At 38.7% G+C, this 21,517-nt stretch overlaps 1 protein-coding gene across 1 annotated transcript in view; it reads right to left on the reverse strand.

The window, feature by feature from the left end:
• Positions 1-1,652: 1,652 nt before the first annotated feature.
• The window catches only part of MAP4K5 (mitogen-activated protein kinase kinase kinase kinase 5), a 104,110-nt gene continuing 84,245 nt past the window's right edge, over positions 1,653-21,517 (reverse strand). Inside the window, exons 23-31 of the mRNA XM_023624899.2 lie at positions 19,689-19,803; positions 19,272-19,330; positions 17,115-17,218; positions 16,542-16,719; positions 13,620-13,688; positions 11,125-11,217; positions 8,058-8,128; positions 5,287-5,342; positions 1,653-3,266 (exon numbers count right to left, since the gene is read on the reverse strand). Of these exons, the coding sequence (XP_023480667.1) occupies positions 3,179-3,266; positions 5,287-5,342; positions 8,058-8,128; positions 11,125-11,217; positions 13,620-13,688; positions 16,542-16,719; positions 17,115-17,218; positions 19,272-19,330; positions 19,689-19,803 (833 nt within the window). The 3' untranslated portion in view covers positions 1,653-3,178. The remainder of the gene's footprint in view (positions 3,267-5,286; positions 5,343-8,057; positions 8,129-11,124; positions 11,218-13,619; positions 13,689-16,541; positions 16,720-17,114; positions 17,219-19,271; positions 19,331-19,688; positions 19,804-21,517) is intronic.

Consider the following 21,517-nt stretch of genomic DNA (forward strand, 5'->3'; position numbering starts at 1 on the left):
GGAGATGATGCCCCTGGCAGCAACTCAACCAGGAGGAGTGAGAGCCCTGGATAAATGCTCCAGCCACTTGTCTTTCAGGAGACAATTGTGGGAGCTATCACATAGCTTCTTACAAGAACTGGTGGAACTGAGCTGCCGTTGTATACACAGCAAAGGCCTCAAAGATGCACCCTTTACTGACCTTATATTGACCTTTCTGCCTCATCCATCTCAGTCTCACAAGTCCCTCCATCCTATTTTCTGGGGTCTTTAAAGTAAATGATCTCCTGTGTTCATGTCTTAGCCTGGTTTAGGGGGAACCTCTCATTCTTCGCTAGTTGTCTAACTCTTAAGATACTGAGATGCATCAGGTATTTTATTAGTTCAGTCTTTCTGAAAAAGTCTCTCTAGGAGCTTCTAATATCCTTCAACATGTCCTCTGTGCCTGGTGGGGTATCATCCCTGGGGATCCCATCACCATCATCTGGGGATTTCCTTCATCTCTCTTCTTTGCTGAATCCCATTTTCTGCATCCTGTCTTCATTTTGCTTGGTTTATGCCCTTATTTTTAGGATGCACATCTTCTAGCTTCCTGAGAAAGGCTATATGGAAGGCAGAGTTTTTGAGACTTTGTACCACTAAAACTGTTTTCATTTTACCCTTAGGTTTGATTAACAGTTTATTTGGAGCCAGAACTTTAGGTTGGAAATTTCTTTCAGAATTTTGAAGGCAGTAACTGCTTCTGTCGAAATTCGAAGCCATTCTGATTCTTATTCCTTGGTATTTGACCGGCCGTTTCTCTTTGGAAACAGATCTCCTCTTTGACCCTGAACTTTCATCGTGTGCTTTGGATGGGCTTTTTCATCCACTGTGTTCTTTCAATCTAAAACCTGAACGTCTCCAGACTGGAGAAATTTCTTGCAATCCTCTACTGATTTCTCTTTTTTCTTTTTGGAACTCTGGGAAATTGGATACTGGGCCTCCTGGGCTGTTAATTTTCTTAACGTTTTTCCTCCAATATTTCCGTTTCTTTTTATTTTCTGAGAAATGTCTTCATCTTTGTATTCTAAACCCTCTACTGAATTATTCAGCTATCATATTATTTTCCAAGAGCTCTTGTTGTTTGACAGCTTCTTTTTTCAGTATCCTACTCAATCACAGTTCAACATCTTTCCGAAGCTATTTTTCTTTTGACCTTTTCTTCATCCTGCACAGCCTGTCTGCCCTAAGTGCTCCCTCCCAGCTGTTTTCTCTTTCATGGTAGAGGCTCTCCTCATATGTTTGATAACGCTTGGGTGTTTAGTCATTTTTAATAGCAGAGGACTAGAACACCAACCGTGCTCTGGATGCGTGGGGTGGTGGGCAGGCCAACTACGGTTTTCACTGTGCAGTTATCTAGCTGGGCAGTTTAGCTGGGACGGCTCTGATGTCAGGCTCTCTTTAGGTCTTTCCACTTGTACTGGCCGGATGGCACAGAGATGACTCTTCCGATACTGCTGGGAGGGGAAGATCTGGCTGCCGGGATTCAGTGAGAGGAGGATATTGGTCTTTGTATCCAGTACGTAAGCATCTCCTGTTTTGAGTATGGTTCCTGTCATCTATGGTATCCAGTGTCCTCAGTCCAGAGGCATGATTTAATAGACCCAAAATAAACAGCCACGCACTTACTGAAATCATATCATACGTGCATTTTTAAAAGACAAAACTTTATATTTCATTTGCATAACATTTTATTGTTTGTATATTGCATAGTGAAAAGAACAGAGTCACAAGACTCATGGTCTGGCTCAACCCCTAACTTGCTGTGTGAATTGGGTAAGTCTCTTAAATTTGCTAAATCCTTATTTCCTTGTCTGAAAAATGGAGATGATAATACCTATTGTACAGAACTGCTAAAGACTGAATGAGATAGTTATACGTTTTCCTCTCGAGTAACTGCTCAGAATAAATCCGTAGTCTGCTCCTGCTGATCCTGGCTTGTCATCTCAATGCTAATTGTTCTCAGCAAAGGCATTAAGACAACAGGTACCGGGGGACATTCTAATTTGAATACTAACAACAGCAAAAGAGAAGCAAACTCAAGAAAGGCCCTATCCTCTCTTATTTTTGGAATACTGGTTTTTATAATACTTATTTAAACTATCATATCAGGAATTCAATTTCATTTAAAGATTTTTTTTTTTCTTAAACATACTCAGAATGAATACCTACATATGTGAAAAACTCAAGACGACACACAGTTCCCTCTGGTAGAGGATAAGTGAGATACATATCACAGGCAGTTAAACACTTTTCCCTACATTAGGGATGATAATATATATAAAGATTAAGTTCTTATGCATTATCCCCAATGTAAAACAAAATCACAGGTATACTATACTGCTTGTCAAGAATACATACACATGGTGGCCACATCTAGACACAGACACTCCTTCTAACTATATTTCAATATTTCAATATCTTCTGTATGACCCCATACAACTATCTGTAGTTGAAAACACAAAACTCCCTTTTAAGGCAATTCTGGATGATATTGTAGTACAAAATACTTGCGTTAAGCACAACTGCATGTATGCATTGAACCTCACAAGTACTACTCTTAAAAGGTAAACACAATTTTTATACATTATAAAAAAATTTAAGCTGCTCTGTAACCCTCCTTTACTAAAAGTTAGATACATTACACCACTCCAGCAAGAGATTAATAAATAAGGATTAAATATTCTATTTTACAAAAACATACAGAATGGCCAATGTAAAAGTGAAAGGCTTACTTGATAATTTCTTTATCAAATTATGTTCATTAAGAAGTAATAAAACATGGTAAAAAAAATGAAAAAAACTATCACTAACTCTATCTCTCTGAAGATAATCACATGAGTTATCTAAAAATATCATGGCACCCTTGTTACAAACATTATTTTTTAAAAAGACTGTGTTTCCTGGAACTAGAGAACTATTTGTCTGGTAGCTTTTATTAAGCAAACTTGATATAACCACCACACAGTGGCAAGAGATAGAAGAGCTGTTTCCAGCTACAGAAAATATTGAATTCTACCTTAAAGTACAGATCATCTGAGATATAACCCATAACAGTTAAAGAAAATTATAAAGTAGTTTGTACTGAATTTCCTTAAGATATTTTTGCCTTCAATGGAATATGTTCGTTTTCCTGTCATCTGAGATCAGTTTCTGTTGCTTAGTAACTATTTTCATGTCCAGCCAAGATGTAAAGGTTGCTGTGTGCAGTAGGATTTTCTGTTGGCCTACTTTCCAAAACGACAACCCTGCAATTAAACCAAAACAAAAGTCTTGTTTAAGAATAAAGACAGAGGCTGCATACGCTTTAGACACTGACATCTCACCAGGAAAGAACATCATCGTCCACGTTCTCCTAAGAGTACATAAAGATCTCAGAAGTACAAATTCAGCTTTAGGCTTTATAGTTTAAAAAACAAACTGAATAAATTGATGAATTTATGAATATAAAATACTGAAAACATTTCAGGATAGTCTCATTATCTTATTCCAACTAAAAACAAATTTGCTTCCTCATTTAAGCCAACAACAAAAGGAATAATAAAGCTTTAGGATATACAGTAAAGGAAGTAGGTGGAAGAGAGACACCATCCAAACTGTTCTTCAAGGTATTTGAAAATAAATAGTTAAAAAAATCATGAAACGGGGCCTGTTTCTCTTGTCTTGGGAACAAGAGCAGGGAAGGAGTTCAATCAAAGGACCAATAAGAAGAAAAATCAATGAAGTGCCATATCATAGGATTTACACTGTGGGGAAGATGGATTTAAAACAAAATAAAAAATAATATACCTATGCAGAGAAAAAAGTGTAGAAGAGGAAATTGCATAAATACTTTATGTTTTTCTAGTGTATGAAGTTTATACAACTAGCATATTACTTTTATAATGAAACCAATAAAAAAGTAATATATACTTTATATTATGCATTACAGGGAAAATAAAATTACCTATAATCCAACTGTCCAGAGTTAACCATTATTAATATTTTGACACACTTAGGTTTTTTTTCCTAGACACAAATATCTATCTTTAAACAACAATACAATTTTTTAAACCACCTTAAAAGTTAAGACAAAACAAAAACTTTGCTTAAGATATGGATCTTAAAATCAAGGAGATGCCCAAGTAAGAAGATAACCAGAATAAGGCAAAGATCTAAGAAAGCAGTTTTTTAGGACAAATAGTGACAGAGAATGGAGAAACAATACAGACAAAGAAGGGAATAGTTGCAGGAGGACATTCCAGGGGGAGGGGTGGAAGGAGAGAAGTGAGGAGAAGCGGCTTCGGTGCCCCTCTGTTCAGCAGAATTCTCCCACACCAGGTCTCCTTCAGGCACTCTTCGTGCCAGCATCATCAGGTGATCCACAATTCTTTTGCCAGCCCTTCCTGTGGAAGCAAAGAGCCTCCCAATCTGGACTCACCTAGCAGGTGGTCCTCAAACCTTTCTCTCTCTCTGTCTTACAGGACTAATTGCTAAGTTGCATGCTCTGTGGGTTTACCTTCTACTCATTAAGGTAGTTGCCATTAAAAAAAATCCTTTTTCTCCCTACCAGAGTCTCTCTAACATTTTTATGGAGTCATAACTCCATTTCCTCCCATTTCCTTAAGTCTAATATTTAAGCAATGCTCCTGTGACTAGAGCTTCTCAATCCTTGCCCAGGACGAATGCATACTACTATACCAATTCTGCTGCAGTAACAACTTTTGGCAGGAAAATAGGAAGGAATGGGTATTTTATTAGTTGTAGAGGGAGACTTTATAGACTTTGGAGAACAAAAGCTACTAAATGTTTTTCACAAGATGGTGCAGTTTTGGAACTTGTCTTCCATTTTAACCAGAGACCACATAATTCCTTCTAATTTAGACTGACCTCAGACACTGAGTGGAATATCTTCGGATACAAAAGCAAATGTCAGGAGGTGCATATTCTTTTGGATTCATATAGTAATGGTTAACAGAGGGTAACGTGCAAGGAGGAAATGATGAAAACAAAGGAGCACGGAGTATGTTACGGGCCCAGGGACATCAGCATGTGTTAACACCTTTGTCTTGGCTGATGTAACATCTCTAGAATCACGATCCTCACTGACAAAAGATTGCTTCATCGACTAATTAAAATATCATTCCTTCAATAAAGATATGGGGAAATTTCTCTCTGTTGCTGAGCCCTCTGGGTTTTGTGTGAAACACAGCCACAGGCTGACAGTATAATTAAGAACACAACCACTGAACTCCTTTGGTAATTAAAGTAAAACCACCAAACTATTACCTGTCTGATCCTAGTAAGCGGAAAACTCTTGTTTCATCTGAAATCTCCTGGGTAACCTACGAAAGAAAATACCTATCAGTTAATATCTTAGTCCTCATATTATTTAAATAATTTAAAAATCATTTAGGTGAGAAATTATTAAACAGAATAATTTTTGATAGACTTAATTCCTCAAGTGAAATTTCAGTAAGTTCTTTTGACTACCTATTAGCTGAAATAAACCAACATTTATGGAGCATCTGGTATGGGCCAGGCACTTCCCTTAGAACTCTGCGATATTATTATAATTCCCATATTATTGAAGAAAAACTAAGGCTCAGAGGTTAAGTAACTTGCTGAACGTCATACAACTGATAGACCCATGATTTGAATTCAGCTTTGCTGGACTGCAGGGCCCCTGCTCCTTCCTTTATGTCCGGGTGCAGGTGCTCAAGGTGGTGCCCCAAGGCCCACCCAGTGTTGGCTGAGCCGTGGTGGACTTCCTCACGCCAGTGTCTTACATTAGTGTATCTGTGGTGCTCCTCTGCTGTTTTCTCCAAAGCTGTAGAAGAAGGTACTCAGCCATGCGCAGGTACTATTTCAAAGTGTGGGGAGTGTACACCCTGGGGCAACCCTTACCCAACAGCAGTTGATGTATAAACACACCAGCCTCCCCACCTTCAAAGGAGTCAATTCTGAGGTGTGTTCTACACCATTCCTCAGTGGTCCCTATGGGATTAAGTCTTGGTTGCCCATAGTGGGAAGCAGTTTATTAATATGATCTTTATTGGCTTTTTGCCTCTTCCCATCTTATATTCCTCACTCCATCACCTGTCTTCTGGGATCTACTCCAAAATAAACTACCGGCACCTGAGTCCTTGTCTTAAAGGTCAGCTTTTGGAGGAACCCAAACTATGACAGCGTGGATATAAAATAAGTATAAAAATAGTCTGCCATCAATAAATTTGCAGCCTAGCTGGGAAGAGAGAATTAATAAACTTGAATCAGAAAATAAATTAGGTGCTGTATTAGGTGGAGCTAATTTTCAGAGTATTAAGTTCAGAAATGTTCCAATCATTGTGGACTGGAGTGGCTGAATATTACTTTATGATATTAGAGCTGGACCCAAATTGAAGGATAAGAACATAAGCAGAGGGCCAGCCGGGTGGTGCAGCGGTTAAGTGCACACGTTCCACTTCGGTGGCCCGGGGTTCGCCCGTCGCATCCTGGGTGCGGACATGGCACTGCTTGGCAAGCCATGCTGTGGTAGGCGTCCCACGTATAAAGCAGAGGAAGATGGGCACAGATGTTAGCTCAGGGCCAGTCTTCCTTAGCAAAAAGAGGAGGATTGGCAGCAGATGTTAGCTCAGGGCTAATCTTCCTCAAAAAAAACCACATAAGCAGAAAGAAAGAGGTAAGCAAGATGAGTTAAAAATAGGAAACAGAATCTGTACTTGAGACAGTGAACAACAGGTATCCTCTATAGCTTTCTAACCACAGGAGTGACACAATGAATACAGCATCTAAGGACAATTAATCTTAAGGCATTAAGTAGGACTGTAGGCTTCACTAAATGCAGAGACCTGGTGTCATTTGGTGACACGTGTCGGTAAGTAGATAAACTGAGATATTCAAAGACGGCTGATTTATGTCATTTCCTCTTGGAAGCATTCTAATTCTGCATTCAGATAAGAGGTGGAAACACTCAATTACATATAAATAAGAGCGTGGATAAAACAAGAGGCAATTCAAATAGAAGATTTTAAGCTTTTAAAATAAATCCACAAATTTGTGAGGCCCTGCTGTACAATAATTACTCAGGTACTCACACAAACGGGAAATGGCTGTTAGTATGGTCCTTATAGCCACGTGTGTGTAGTGATGTTTGGATCAATGAGGGACAGCATATACAATGACAGTCCCTTAAGATTAGCACCATAGAGCCTTGCAGTGTGGTAGGCTGCACCATCTAGGTTTGTGGAAGTCACTCTATGACCTTGACAAAACAACAAAATCACCTAATGACGCATTTCTCAGAACGTATCCCCGGCGTTAAGCGACACGTGACTGTATTAGGACTCATCTCTCAAGCAGGAGTCCAAGTCCATCTCTTGTGTGAAACGCATCCATTATCTCAGTTGGAAGAGATTTTTGGAGACCCTTCGAATCCAGCCTCTGCCACATAACTAGCTACTAGTTACTTAACCACTCTGAGCCTGTTACAGTGGGAATATGAATAGTCCCTAACCCCACAGGATTATTAGCCTTAGATAAACTCATGTTTGTGAAGTGTCGGGACATAGATGCTACACGGTAGACGTTATTTATAATTGTACTTCCCTGTGTCCTACAGTGCTGTAATAATAGCATCTTGTATGTAGTTGGTACTCAATTAATATTTACTAAATGAGTAGATTTTCGTAGATTTTTCCCTAGTCCTGTAATCCAGTACATATTAATTCAGAACATTAAATATAATACTAAAAAAGAAGCTACACATTTATAGATTATGGAAAAGTCTTATTGAGTTTAGTAAGCTTAGCAACCACATTTACAAATTACAGATTAGAGGACTGCAACTGTATAAACTCATGTTTGACAATTCCTTGTGGCCACTGAGAGTTAAACAATAAATACAAAACTGAACATTATTTGGAGGGAAAATAGCCATTTTGCTCTACCAGCTCATGGCATTATAGGAATGCGGTTTCAGAGAGAAAATGCACAAAATGAACGTTTCAACATTTGCGATCTTTAGTGGAAATCACTGCAGGTAATCTGAGAAACCTTACCTCATCTGATTTGAAGCTTTTACCCTGCATTCCGTGTTTCCAGAAAGCCAGCACGCTGTCTTGAAGGCACACTGAAAAAGATGAGAGACGACCGAGGCTCAGATGGAGCAGGGTACCTCATCATACGTTTTCCTCAACTGTTGTCAATAAGTGCAAATGTAAGGCCATTCAAGTGCCTGTGCAAAATCCTCCTGTGCAGACCACCAGTTCCCACCATTTCCGTCGCTGAGGCAGCCTGAGCTCACATCATTTACGGAGGCAGAGGTGTGAGCTTTTCAAAGACATATGTGACAGACGTTCATTCAAACATTGGCTAACTGCTGATGAGCTGGAGATCAGCACAATTTGTCTTTCATGTACGTAGATGAATAAAATAATAAAAACATGTATAACTGGTTTTTTGGATAAAAATGGTCATTTAAATATTGTCATATATTTAGAAGTAGCTATTAAGGAAGCATCTTTTATGTTCACGTTTTCCCTGTTACAAAATTAATTTTTAAAAATAAACCTGTCTCACAATCCAACCTTTAACCCCGCACCGAACATTTATGATGTGCGAGCCAGTGCCTATTGGGAGGGACTGTCAGTTATAGCACGCACTGCTGCGGCCCCAGCCCAGCCTCCTCAGGCCACTGGAGCCCCCTGGACCTTTGCCCTGGCTTCACAGGCCTCGCTGCCCATATGAGAAGTCACGGATTTGAGCCAAGCTTGCCGCCTTCTCCAAGGGTTTGGATTCAGGAGTGACCATGACCCCAAAGTGTGGTCACCACATAGTATGGCATAGCCCTCCTGCCTGCCACTCATCTCCCATGCTCCCAGGGTGGCCTGAAGGTCCTGGCGGGATACCTGTTCTCGCTGTGCCTTGTCCATCCCTGTGTCCTGCGTGGTGCCAAGCACAGGCCTGGGCCCTCTGAGGCACCCATATGAGGCCACTTAGCAGGCCAGAAACAGAGTGGGCAAATCCCCCAGACAGGGAAGAGCGGGGCCTCTGGGCCCTTCTTGGCAGGGGGCTGGGGTCATTAAAGCACAGTGGGGGTGGAAAAAGAACGAGGGAGAGAACCATGTGATTGTTGGAGAGTAGCCAAATGTCCTACACCAGTAAAGATGAGGGGAGAAACTTATTACATTTCTTATTAGAATACTGACTCTGTAAAAAGTTAATGTAAGAATATTCTGGGGGCTGGCCTGGTGGCGTAGTGGTTAAACTTGTGTGCTCTGCTTCAGAGGCTCGGGATTTGCAGGTTCGGATCCCGGGTACGGACCTATGCATTGCTCATCAAGCCATGCTGTGGCAACGTCCCACATTCGAAATAGAGGAAGACTGCCACAGATTTAGCTCAGGAACAATCTTCCTTGAGCAAAAAGAGGAGGATTGGCAACAGATGTTAGCTCAGGGCCAATTTTCCTCACCAAAACAAGAAAGGGGAAAAAAAAGAATGTTCTGGAAACATAATTTAGCTCAATAAAAATACAAGTACTTTACAATAACAAATCACACAAGTTTCACTAACTGTGACAAATAAAAAACCCAGTTATTGCTTTTATTTTTAAAAGGTGATTTAAATGGGTTCTTTTTACCCAAGAGGATCTTGTAATTATTCTAAGGTTCACTGGCAAGGAGAGATGGTAGCCTAGGAGGAACAAACTTTTGTGTAACAATTATAATTCCCTAAAAAATTTGGGACGTGAAAAAGTTGAGGTACCAGTGTGTGTCAATTAAAATGAAAGAGGAACTAAAGATCTATATGTCAGAATCTCTACTGAAAATATTAAATCTTAGAAACTGGCATATAACATCCAGCACATAAAGGAGTAAAAGAAGAAACCAGTTCCCAAACTCCTCTTGTCCTGGCATGTACAGAAAGTTCAGGTGTCTGCTTCAATAAATTAAATTTTCCAATCATAAGCAAATTATTTTTATGTAAAATGTTTACACAGAGGGATGAACATACTTTGCAACAGGGCATAACTTCAATTGAGAAACCATTCAAATATTAAAAAATAAACTTTCTAAATAATAAGAAACATGTTTTTAAAAGTATAAACATTTAACTATAAAATATACATAATTTTTATGTCCCCAAATAAAAAACTGCCAACTTGTTCTAACTATTTTTGACTTATGGAAGAATCATATCTTAAATTGTTCAAAATGTTTCCAGCCGTGGTATTTCGTGTGTGTGTGTGTGAAGAAGACTGTCGCTGAGCTAACATCCATGCCAGTCTTTCTCTATTTTGTACATGGGACACCCCCACAGCATGGCTTGATGAGTGGTGCGCAGGTCCATGCCCAGGATCTGAAACTGCAAACCCCAGGCAGCCACCAAAGTGGAGTGCACAAACTTAACCACTATGCCACCGGGCTGGCCTCGAGTCACAGTATTTTTTCCGTAGGTCCTATCACTCTTGGGGAAAATACTTACTGACATATAATCAATGAGGATGCAAACAATAATAAAATATAATTTTTATCATAAAACCAATGAGTATAACAGAGTAAAACATTCATTGACAAGGAAGCAAATTAAAATGGCATATTAGTTTCCAAGTCCATTGGGAAACTAGTTATTTATGTATAAATAAACGTAAAAGCAATAACCATCAACACACACCAACCAGACTCTTACACAACAAAGAATTATAGCATATTGAACACCACTGATCACATCACACAAATATACCTTCATGATTTGGAAAGAATTGGGAGAAGTATAATTCACAGCAAAGGGAACAATGAATAGAAACTTAAAAAATGATTTCAAGTTTCAAACATTCAGGAAATGAGAATAAAAAATTTCTTATGGTCTAGACCTACACTGTCCAATATGATAACAACTAGCCACAGATGGCTATTTACATTAATTAAAATTTAAAAAATTAAAATGTAGTACTAGCCATGTTTCAAGTACTTAACAGGTGTGGTTAATGACCACTGTATTTAAGAACACGGGGAACATTCTATATCACAGAAACTTCTATGAGACAGTGCTGGTCTTGACAAACAAGTACATAATGAACAAAAAACCAAGTATTCTAAACGTATTATTAAAAAAAAGAGACTTACCTACAGATTCAATGCGAAAATCAAAACTTAGTTCAGAGGCCAGTTTCTTACTTGATTTTAGTTTTCCTTGTAGATTTACAATTTTTACAAATTCTTAAAAAAAGAAAAAACAAGTCAAGACTGGAAAATGCAAATCTGCTAAAATAAACATAATGATATGTGAATTTTACTTTACACAAATATAGAATAATATTCTTAATAAAGTTCAACTATTTATCTTGATTCAAGCATGCCCAGTGAGAAACAAGCATTAACGTGTTTTACAAGATATACCATAAGAGTGCCTCCTTCATTAAATGGCAATTCCACTGCTCTTTTTTATTTGGTGAGGAAGATTGGCCCTCAGCTAACATCTGCTGCCAATCTTCCTCTTTTTGCTGAGGAAGACTGGCCCTGAGCTAACACCTGTGCCCATCTTCCTCTATTTTGTATGTGGGACACCCACCACAGCATGGCTTGATGAGTGGAGTAGGTCTGTGCCTGGGATCTGAACCTGTGAACCCTGGGCTGCTGAAGTGGAGCACGTGAATTTAACTACTATGTCACTGGGCTGGCCCCTGCACTGCTATTTTTTTCCTTTTTATATAGTATATATTGAATGCTTACATTTCCATATTTTAAGAAGTACAGTCTTTCTTTAAAAGTGGTGGCCCTGGTGCCCAAATATCGAGCAATAAGAGCTGATTTTTCCCTTCCCGATTACACAGCACATGGTCAGTAATATATGCGGTCCCCCATGGCCTCAGTATATGAATAGTCTTCTACAGATGTAGGTACACGGGGCAGCACAGTGCTCTCAAGAGTCACAACTTCTTTATAAGTAAACTCTGGGGTGGGGAGTGTATATAAGTAATTCTGTTTCCCTTCCACGGATTTGTTTTTTCATTTGCTTTTCTTCGCTCTGGCCTGAAGACTCCTTCTCGCTGCCCTGCTTTCTTACCTGTCTACCTGATTTCTGATTACAGCCTATCTCCGTTGCTGCTTACTAAAACCGATTTACACCGTATAGCTGACAACTCACTTTTGAAGTACTACACTGCTCCCTCAAAAAAGAAAACCCACAAGACAGTCAACTTTCCATTTACCTTGAATAAATGGGAAATGGAGGGTCTGGTTGATCAAAGGTTTTAAAGTTTTTTTGATAAAATATATAAATTAAAATGAAAACTAAGCGCAATTTATTTTCCTTGGACGACTCAGAAGGTATTTAGGGATTTAACGTTAAAGGTTCAACATTATTAAAACTAAATTCTGATTATCTGATTATTTGGTTAATCAGTACAGAACTTTGTTCTTGCTTGGGTAAAAAAGAATTGATTCAATTCACTTAAGGGTAACCAAATAACACTTCAATCTTGTCAGTATTCAAAGAATCAAAAGTCCCTCAAGAAGGGGTGATGGGCAAATAAAACACTGGGTTTTGGTTTACTTATCTATAGTATTAGATGATCTTTAAGATCCTATAAGGTAAATCCACCAGGGAACCCTTCAGAGAATAGAAATTAGGACAGAAATAAGGCAAATTCAGTACTAGAACAATTTTTAAAATAACCCTGAACACCGATGGCAGGTCTAGTAATTTAAAAAATATTGGAATGGATGAAACATAGCAAATATTGCCAAGTTTCAAGTATAACTCCAAGTCTAGGTGAATTTCACCTTGCAAGATTCATTGCATAAAAATGAGGTGGGTTTTAAGAACCAAAGTACTTCGGGGCTGGCCCCGTGGCCGAGTGGTTGAGTTCGCGTGCTCTGCTGCAGGCGGCCCAGTGTTTCGTTGGTTCAAATCCTGGGCGCGGACATGGCACGGCTCATCAAGCCACGCTGAGGCAGCATCCCACATACAACAACTAGAAGGACCCACAATGAAGAATATACAACTATGTACTGGGGGGCTTTGGGGAGAAAAAAGGAAAAAAAATAAAATCTTTAAAAAAAAAAAAAAAGAACCAAAGTACTTCGTTTGCAAAACTGAAATAAGACCTGTGGTTAAAGTTTCTTCTGCCTCTCTACTGCTTACAGTGCAACAGACTCCTATCAATAGCATCTCTCTCTGCCCCAAAAGAGCCACCACTTGCAGGTCAAAGTGTCAAATCTGTCTGTGTGTTAGAATCTCACTCTGACATGATTCCAAAGCTTATGTTACATGACTGTAAGTGACCATCTCACTATAACCTTGTTTTATCATTAATTATAATGAGGTATGAAAAAAACTCTCAGAATAGTTTTATAGAGAATTTTACCCCAAGGTTATGGTGAACTATTCTGACATAACATTTCCAAGTAGGCCAAAGAAAATACAGCAAAAAGTCACAGAGGATAGTATTGACAAACAGATCACTATATCTCTAGCCAACTGAGGTTTCATCAATAAAATAAGGCCACTTAAGGTGGAAATATGGAAATCTTGAATTATAGTTTAATAGAATCAATTCCATGCAAAGATCTGTTCTATCAAGTAGTATGCTCAGAATAAACTTTATAATAGTACTTACTATCTAAACACACTAGAACGGTATCTCTCTCCAGCTGTGTTACATGAATGGAATCTAACTGCTGGCTGCCTTAGGGGGAAAAAAAACAAGGTTACAGTTACACAACATGCTTTAAAAATTAGAGCTTAGGAAAGAAACACAAATTCTGACTTTTTCTGTGATTTAAAACTAGTCTTTGAAATTTAACACAAATTATATTTTGTAATGATATTTTATCTTTTCAAAATGCATGTAGGTCAATTTAGGAGAACAACATTAAGTCCTAAGCATGGCTAACTGAGCTGAGAAAAGTTAACATTACATTTAATTAATACCACCGCTAGTTCTGGAAAGGTGAATTACAAAAATACAATGAAGAAAGGGTGAATATGGAGACGGAAGTAAGATGCGTACTGCACAGAAACTAGATTCTGCTCTGCATTTCTCAGGAGCCAATGGGAAGGTTGGTTAGGTGGTCACCATCCTTGTAACTCAGCAAAGGCAAAAGGATTCATGACTGTGATCAGAGAGAAATTTCCTGGTGTAGGGTGGGGTGTGTGTCTAGGACACCGAGTAACATAATGGACAATATTGTCAACATCATCTTTGCAGGAAGCAACTTTCACTCCTTTGCTGATATTCAGAGGGCTGCTTCTTTTAACATCTGCTAATAGATGTGATGACATCTTCGAAAACATTTTTGGTAAAACAATTCATTTTAGACACTCGTTTAATTGAGTGGTATAGCTGGATCTAAGAAAAGAGTTTAGATTATTTAGAGCCGTCATTCTTAACCTCGTCTCTCTGGGAAGCCTACGGATGCTCTCCCTCAAGAACTGCACATGTGAACATTAACAAAAAATTTTATATATTATTTTGAGGTGTTTGTGGACCTTTCAAAGCCCATACATAGTGAAGAATCCAGACTTAGAAAATTGATAAACTGTTGGTCCCTCAGGCAACACTCCAAAAAGTAGTTTTTCTCAGTAAATCTATGTTCATGCATTTATTCAATAAAAATTTATGGGGTGCTGAGGACATGCTAAGCAACATCCTTGGAGATAAGGATACCGTGGTAAGAAATGAGACTAAGACTGAAAGAATGTTGGACTAGGAGTTCATTTTAACTGTTACAACTGCTGCCAATCAGGCCTGGCCTCAACAGTGAACACAGCCGGGAGGCAGATTAACCAGCACTGTGAGTATGCAGAACCCTAGTGGGATACCTCTGCCTGAGGGCTATCCGAACGATTACCCTCAGGCGGTGTCCCAGCTCTCCCCAGGCCGTCACTTTGGGTCTACCTTAATTTTGGCCTAGAAAATGTTAAAAGTAGGTAGAAGAGTATGCCTCAGGCATTAAAAACCAAACCAAACAACAAAAAAAGCCTCACTGCCCTGCTGCCCCCCAGCCCACCAATTCACAAGACAACTCCTTGAGCGCTATGACGTCCTAATATGATGCAGAAGAAAGTGGCTGCAAACACACTTTAGATAAGGGTATGAAATGACTCGCTCTATACTATTATTATATATCAACCAGTAAAAAATGTTGGGGTGTCTGACAAAAAAGATATTGGTTTTAAACAAATTGATCTATAACCCTTCTTTTTAGCAGTAACTACTAACAGGAACAGGTTTCTGTTTGGGCTACTTAGATTTCATGACAGTTAAACAATGTGATCTGCACCTTTCTCTTAGCTGTACCGTATGCACCTGACTCAACAAACAGTATTAAACAATAAATTAAAAAGAAAGGTGGGGTGCAGGTGGAGGGGGAGGGCACAGAGTACATTCCTATTTGATTCCACTGGAGGTTATGACTCGGTCCATAAAAAGAGTGGTCACAGTCCAGTGCATGCTGGACAGGGTTGTACTGGCTTCTTTAATTTTCAGGAATTTTGTGGGCTGTATGACATCACGTTGCTAGTTTGAAACTGGCCATGCTGGGAGTATTCATACCACAGAAATAGGCAACTGCTGCAAACCAGGCTTCTCTGCACCCCAAGAGCCTGTTGTTACACATTTCCCAGGACACCACTAGTTCATACCAATTCTTATTCTGAAGGTGACACTAGTGTTGTTCTATGTGAACCTCAACAGCTGGGTTGTCTAGAGTTCTCTAATTTAGCCTATACAGGACCAAAGCCAAAGACACTTAATAAGCATCAAACTTAGGATATTTGTAACAGACAAGGTGATAAAGAATATAATAGTGTCAGTAATGAAATCCCTATAACTATAACTTGCTTGATTCATATGTAAAAATGGCTTGATAAACCTGGGGTTAGAAATGATCAAACAATACACTAGCACACAAACAGTAAACTGGCAAAATGAAGACTCCCATCATTTTCTTTATTATGTAGATTTAAAAAATGAATCCTTGATTGATTTGTTCCATTTTAAAGTTCAAGAATAACCTTCCTAGCCTTTTCAGAGCTTTCACTGAGACATGTCTGATAAAATCCTAGGCTGGGGAACCATTCTCAGAAAGTGCACAAGAGATTTCCCTGTATCTTTAAATGGTAAAGCCTGGAGGTCACATGGGAGAAGCTTCTATCAAGTCTGAGAAGCACTTGAACTCAATGATTCTAAGAAGTGTGTGTGTGTGTGGGGGGGAAACCTAAGAAAAAAAGTAAATCTCTTTGCTTGAAAAGCTGATAAAACTTGAAAACTTAATTATTTAGTAAGTCCAAAGATTAACTGGTAACAGCTAAGACCTTTCAACATCAGGAATCGTTAAAATTTTCTTTGGTAAAATAATTTGTCTCAAACTGCCTCAGGCAAACAGAGATCATAATGTATATGTACATGATCCTCTGGGCTTATGTGGGAAACTATGTTCTGAATCTTTACTTGAATGAGCCCATGCTGGCTGAAACAATTCTGCTTCTTTTATGTACAAATGCATCAACATTTTAACTTAAGGAAAAAAACACTTACCTGCACCAATTTCTGTAAACCACGAAGATGCCGAGTTCAAGTTGATTGTCTCAAACTGAACAACCTGATTTGGTTCGGTGCCCTTGCTAATAGCTACACAGACCATAGGGTACTCCTGTTCTGGGATGACCAGCATTTCAAAAACTTTCAAAGGACTTGGCAAAGGAAAATCGAAGTGCTGCAAAAATAAACAACAGAAGTATAACTGAGAAACAACTCCCCATCCATGTTGTTGAATAAAGTCAAGGGAAAGGCTCTCATTTTCTTGACTGATCTAATTCTAAAAAATGACTACCTCTAAAATGATCATGATGAGGATGAGTTTTCTATAAAAATATGTTTTAGAGAATTGGCCATATTCATCTTTATGGCTGTGATGCTTCTGGAAGTTTATTAATATAAGTTAAAGAGGAAATCTTAACAAGAACAAAAAAACCCCTAAACCAAATAAACACCTATAAATAACAACAAATAGGCTGACCCTAGATAGTAGCAATGTGATCTTACAATTTCAGCTTCTGTTATACACTAGTGTTTTCTAAAGAAGAAAAACATAAATGAAGCACTATATACCTTTATCAACATGAACTTCTGCATTGGCTCATACCACTGCAGTAAAACAATTCCAGATTGTAAAGCTCCACAGAGGTATTTATGTCCTGTGTAAGGGTTTCTGACTGGAAAGAAAGAAAACAAGACACCCCAAAACATTGAGTACTTTTATATGAAAACATAATTAGTTAAAAGCATCACCTGAGCTATACTCACCTAAAAGTGAACTCAGCTCTCTTTATAAAGGCAGTGCTGATACGTGGGGAAACAATGCGACATGGCCTGCCATCGATACCAAAATATGGAGGAAAAAGAAACTATCTGGAGGGCTTATTGAGCTGATAAGGGGAATTACTGTTTCTGTTCACCGGGATGTGAGAGTGGGCAAAAGTAAGAAGACCATGTCTTTTCTTGTGGATTTGTGACCCTGTCCTTTTCACTTTCCTATCTCAATCTTAAATTACATACATTTACTTCTAAACATCTTTAAGAGACTAGGTTCTTAAACACAGGAACTTTTTACAGGAACAATTTTTAAGCTCTGAAACACCTAAACTATTAGCGCAACCTGAAGAGCTGCTTCTTAGGTAAACTGACTAAAAGAGTGAATTCTGGCAAGAAGTCTAGGAGGCAAGCGAAATCTAAGATTTCATTTCTGGTACAGTAGTTTACAGCTGTCCACTTAAGACAGACGAAAATAACTTACTGTTTTACATTGTACTAAAGATGTGACTTCCTTGACTCAAATCTACAAAAACTCATATTGGTCTTTCCTTCTCCCCAATTTGACTCCCATCAACAATAATGTATACTGATTATAAGAGTAGTTATTTGCAATAAGCTCTATCTTAATATGTTTATGAGTTTCTATCTTAGATTGTAAGCTTCTATACCTTTCCTGAGTCATAGATCTTAGGCATCTGATAGCAGATATGGCCCTGATTCTCCCCAGAAGAATGCTCACAAAATTTGCTTGTAACTAGAGAGTATGCTGTGAAACTATGTAGCACAAAGATCAATGTGTAAGCTCACTGATTAAACAAAAAGAATAAACAGGAAGTTAAGAGCCCAGGATCTGAAGTCATGGACTGGGTCTGATCCGGGTTCTGTTATTTACTAGTGACATAACAAGTATCATGGGGTTGTTTTAGGGTTAAGCGACATAGGATAAGTCTATAGTAGGAATTTAACCCTGCCCAAAGAGAGGTCTGGCCTTTGTCCTCCCTTTTGGGAGGTGATTTCTAAGCCTCAGCAACGTCATGGCTGATAGGCTGGGGCCTTGGGTCACTGGAAAGTTGAACAATATGGTTTAGAGTAGGGGCTGGCAACACTGGACAGTCTTGGGGGGGGGAGGGGGGATGGTCATGCCAGAAAGACCAACAATGTGATTTAGGGTAGGGGCTTTGGGTCACGAAGTAGCAGCTGACCTCCAGATAGACTGGATACTGAGATCAACCATGCAGGGAATCAATCATGCCTACATGATGAAGTCCCAATAAAAACTTGAGACACTGAGGTTGGAGTAAGCTTCTCTGGTTGGCAATGCTCTGTGTGTACTGCCACACCTCACTGCCAGAAAAGTGACGCTCTCCATTACTCCACAGGGAGAGGACAACAGAAGCTCTATGTCTGGTACTTTTCCTGGACTCTGCCCTCTGCACTCCCTCCCTTGGCTGATTTTAATCTCTATCCTTTCCCTGCAGTAAACCATAACCACGAGCATAACCACTTCTGGTGAGTTCTGTGAGTCCTTCTAGCGAAGCTTTGATCATGAGGGTGATTTTGGGAACCCCCAAACCTGCAGTTGCTATCAGAAGTGAGGGTGGTCTCGTGTGGACTGTTCCCTCTAACTTTATAGTTGACTAAACTCCTGCAATAATAATGTTCATAGAACACTAAGAAGTAACCGTTAAATACATGAAAGGCAGGCTATTAGCAGAGACACAGCCTCAGGGACTATGCTAGAACACTCTAGGAACATTATGCTCTGAGAAAGCGTTAGGCCGTTACCTCCAAGCATTTTTATGCCATGTCACGCTATACATTCTTGTGCTTCAATGGCCCCTTAACTCCTTATTACAAACAAATATAAACCTATTGATACTGTAAGGCTCTTCAGATAATTTTAAAGATGTTAAAAGTTCTAACCATCCAGTTTGAGAAACAGCATTTACTCACCTATGCAGCATTTGTGGCAGCCTTTTGTATCAGGAATCTTTGTTGTTAAAGCGAACTTTCTGAAAACATAGGACAACATAAATGTACTCTACTGCAGTGCTTCCCAGTGATCTGTGGATCAGGTGCATCAGAACCAGTCAAGAAGCTTTAAAAAAAACTGTCTTGGACTCTGACCCCAAACTATCTGATTTTATAGGACTGAGGCAGGGTCTGGGAGTCTGTAATAAAACTTCTACAGGTGACCCTCATGGACAGTCACAGTAAGGAAACACTGCCCTTTTGAATTCTAGATGACATGCACTTTAGTGTAAACTACCTTTCAAAATTAAGACAAAGGACATTTTTTAGTGGGCAAGGAATACCGGCTGTTTTAAAAACGGACGCTGACTCTCTCAATAGAAGCAAAATATTTTGTACCTTGGTAGTATGCGGTCTGGAAACCTATGAGTCTGAATGTGGGCAGCTAATCCTGGTTTTTTGGCTTGTTCAAACAAAGCTATAAGATTATGAGAGTACAGTTGAAAGGTTTTTCCTATAAAAGAGAAACAAATTACTCTCATTAGAATCATTTACAGAAAAGAAATATAATTTTCAAGCAAAAGAAAACATAATTACCTTCTAAAATGAGGAGTCCAGAAATGTTCAAAAAGCCAAGCAAAATAGAAAAACACATACAAAAAAAACAAACAAAAAACCCAGTTAATACTATTTTGAAAGATAATAGGAAAATGAGCTTTAAGAAAGTAGATAATTGTGTTTCCTAATACACAAATTAGGTGTATTCTAATCAGTGTTCTGGGTAGAATATATATAAACCTTAATGAAGCCAGCAGAGAAAGAGAAATTGTTAAACACTGCTGCATAATGGATTGAGCTACAGTGATGCACATGTGATTATTTTAGTATAACGTGGAAAATTCTATAAAACTATATTACATTATCTTTCTGGGGTAGATCTATTTATCAATAGTTTATCAAATTACCTTGGATTAAAACTGTGAATGAAGTCTTAAATGGAACAGACTGAAATACTAAGAAAAGTAAAACAAACTAGTATTACGTGCCATAATACAAGGATAACAGAGCTGCAGTTTGCACATAATCAAAACTACAGCTGTGTTAGGCAGGGGGAGATATGGTAAACATCTTCCGATTCCTTATCATACAAGGTATGGTACTAGAACAACACAAAACGTCCACTATTAGAAAACATAAATCTCTATACAGTCTTATCCTCAACAAAATTCTCGCATTGTCTCAGAATTCTGCCTAACACCATACCCCTCTTCCTCTGCCCATTCCCCCTATACACACAGCCAGCTATCGAACTAGCTGCATGTGCGCGTACGTGTGCACATCCACACACACGCAGCCCTTATGCAGAACGATGTCTCCTAGCGACTTATGCCACCTACCTTCATTCAGTTTTATGGGACATTTTAACTGGCATATGGAAAGAACTAATTATAGGCTAACTTCTCCCTGTTTTCCTGTAGGTATTTTATAAATATATATGATGTACTCTGTGTGGTTTTTAACTGTATTTCCAAAGACAGGTACGAGTAGGGATAAAAGCAGCGAGGTAGAAGAAAGTGATTTTATACAAATCAGAGTTGTGAACACAAACAGAACTGGGTTTAAGTTTATTTTCACAACAGTAATACATTATATTAATATTTTGTTAAACAAAAGTAAGAAAATTGGGGGGGGAAGCATAATTAAAATCAAAAGAGATTCAGTCCTCTTTCAAGGACTCCAGCTTTTCAGAAGCCATTTATGCATAATCAAATAACAGGCTCTTCGTAAATACTGTCATCAGCTCAAAGAGACAAATTCCCGAAGAGTTTCTCCTAGGCGATGCTTGGTGCGCGCACCCATGCTCACAAATTATGAAAACATATTTCTTACATTAGGATCCAATTCAAAGGATCTACCTCTCCGTGAACAAGACTCTGTCAGCACTGATGCTTTAAAGTGTAAGTAGCTGAAAGGCACAGTCAATACTGAACAGCTGACAGTGCGGAAAGAAGAGCTGGGATACAATCCTCATATATCTTTGAGATACAGAGCACGAGACAGTATCAAACAAAACAAGTGAAAAGAATGTAAGAGAGACTAAAATAATTTAATTATTCAAAGTGGAGGAAGGGGTGAGTGCTGTTTTAATAGTTGGTAGCATTAGGATTAATTAAGGGACAGAGAAATAATTAACTATCTTGTATTCTACTATCAAAATGAAAGCAAGC

The sequence above is a fragment of the Equus caballus genome, chromosome 1 (assembly GCF_041296265.1).
Source record: "Equus caballus isolate H_3958 breed thoroughbred chromosome 1, TB-T2T, whole genome shotgun sequence".
NCBI classification, from domain to species: domain Eukaryota; kingdom Metazoa; phylum Chordata; class Mammalia; order Perissodactyla; family Equidae; genus Equus; species Equus caballus.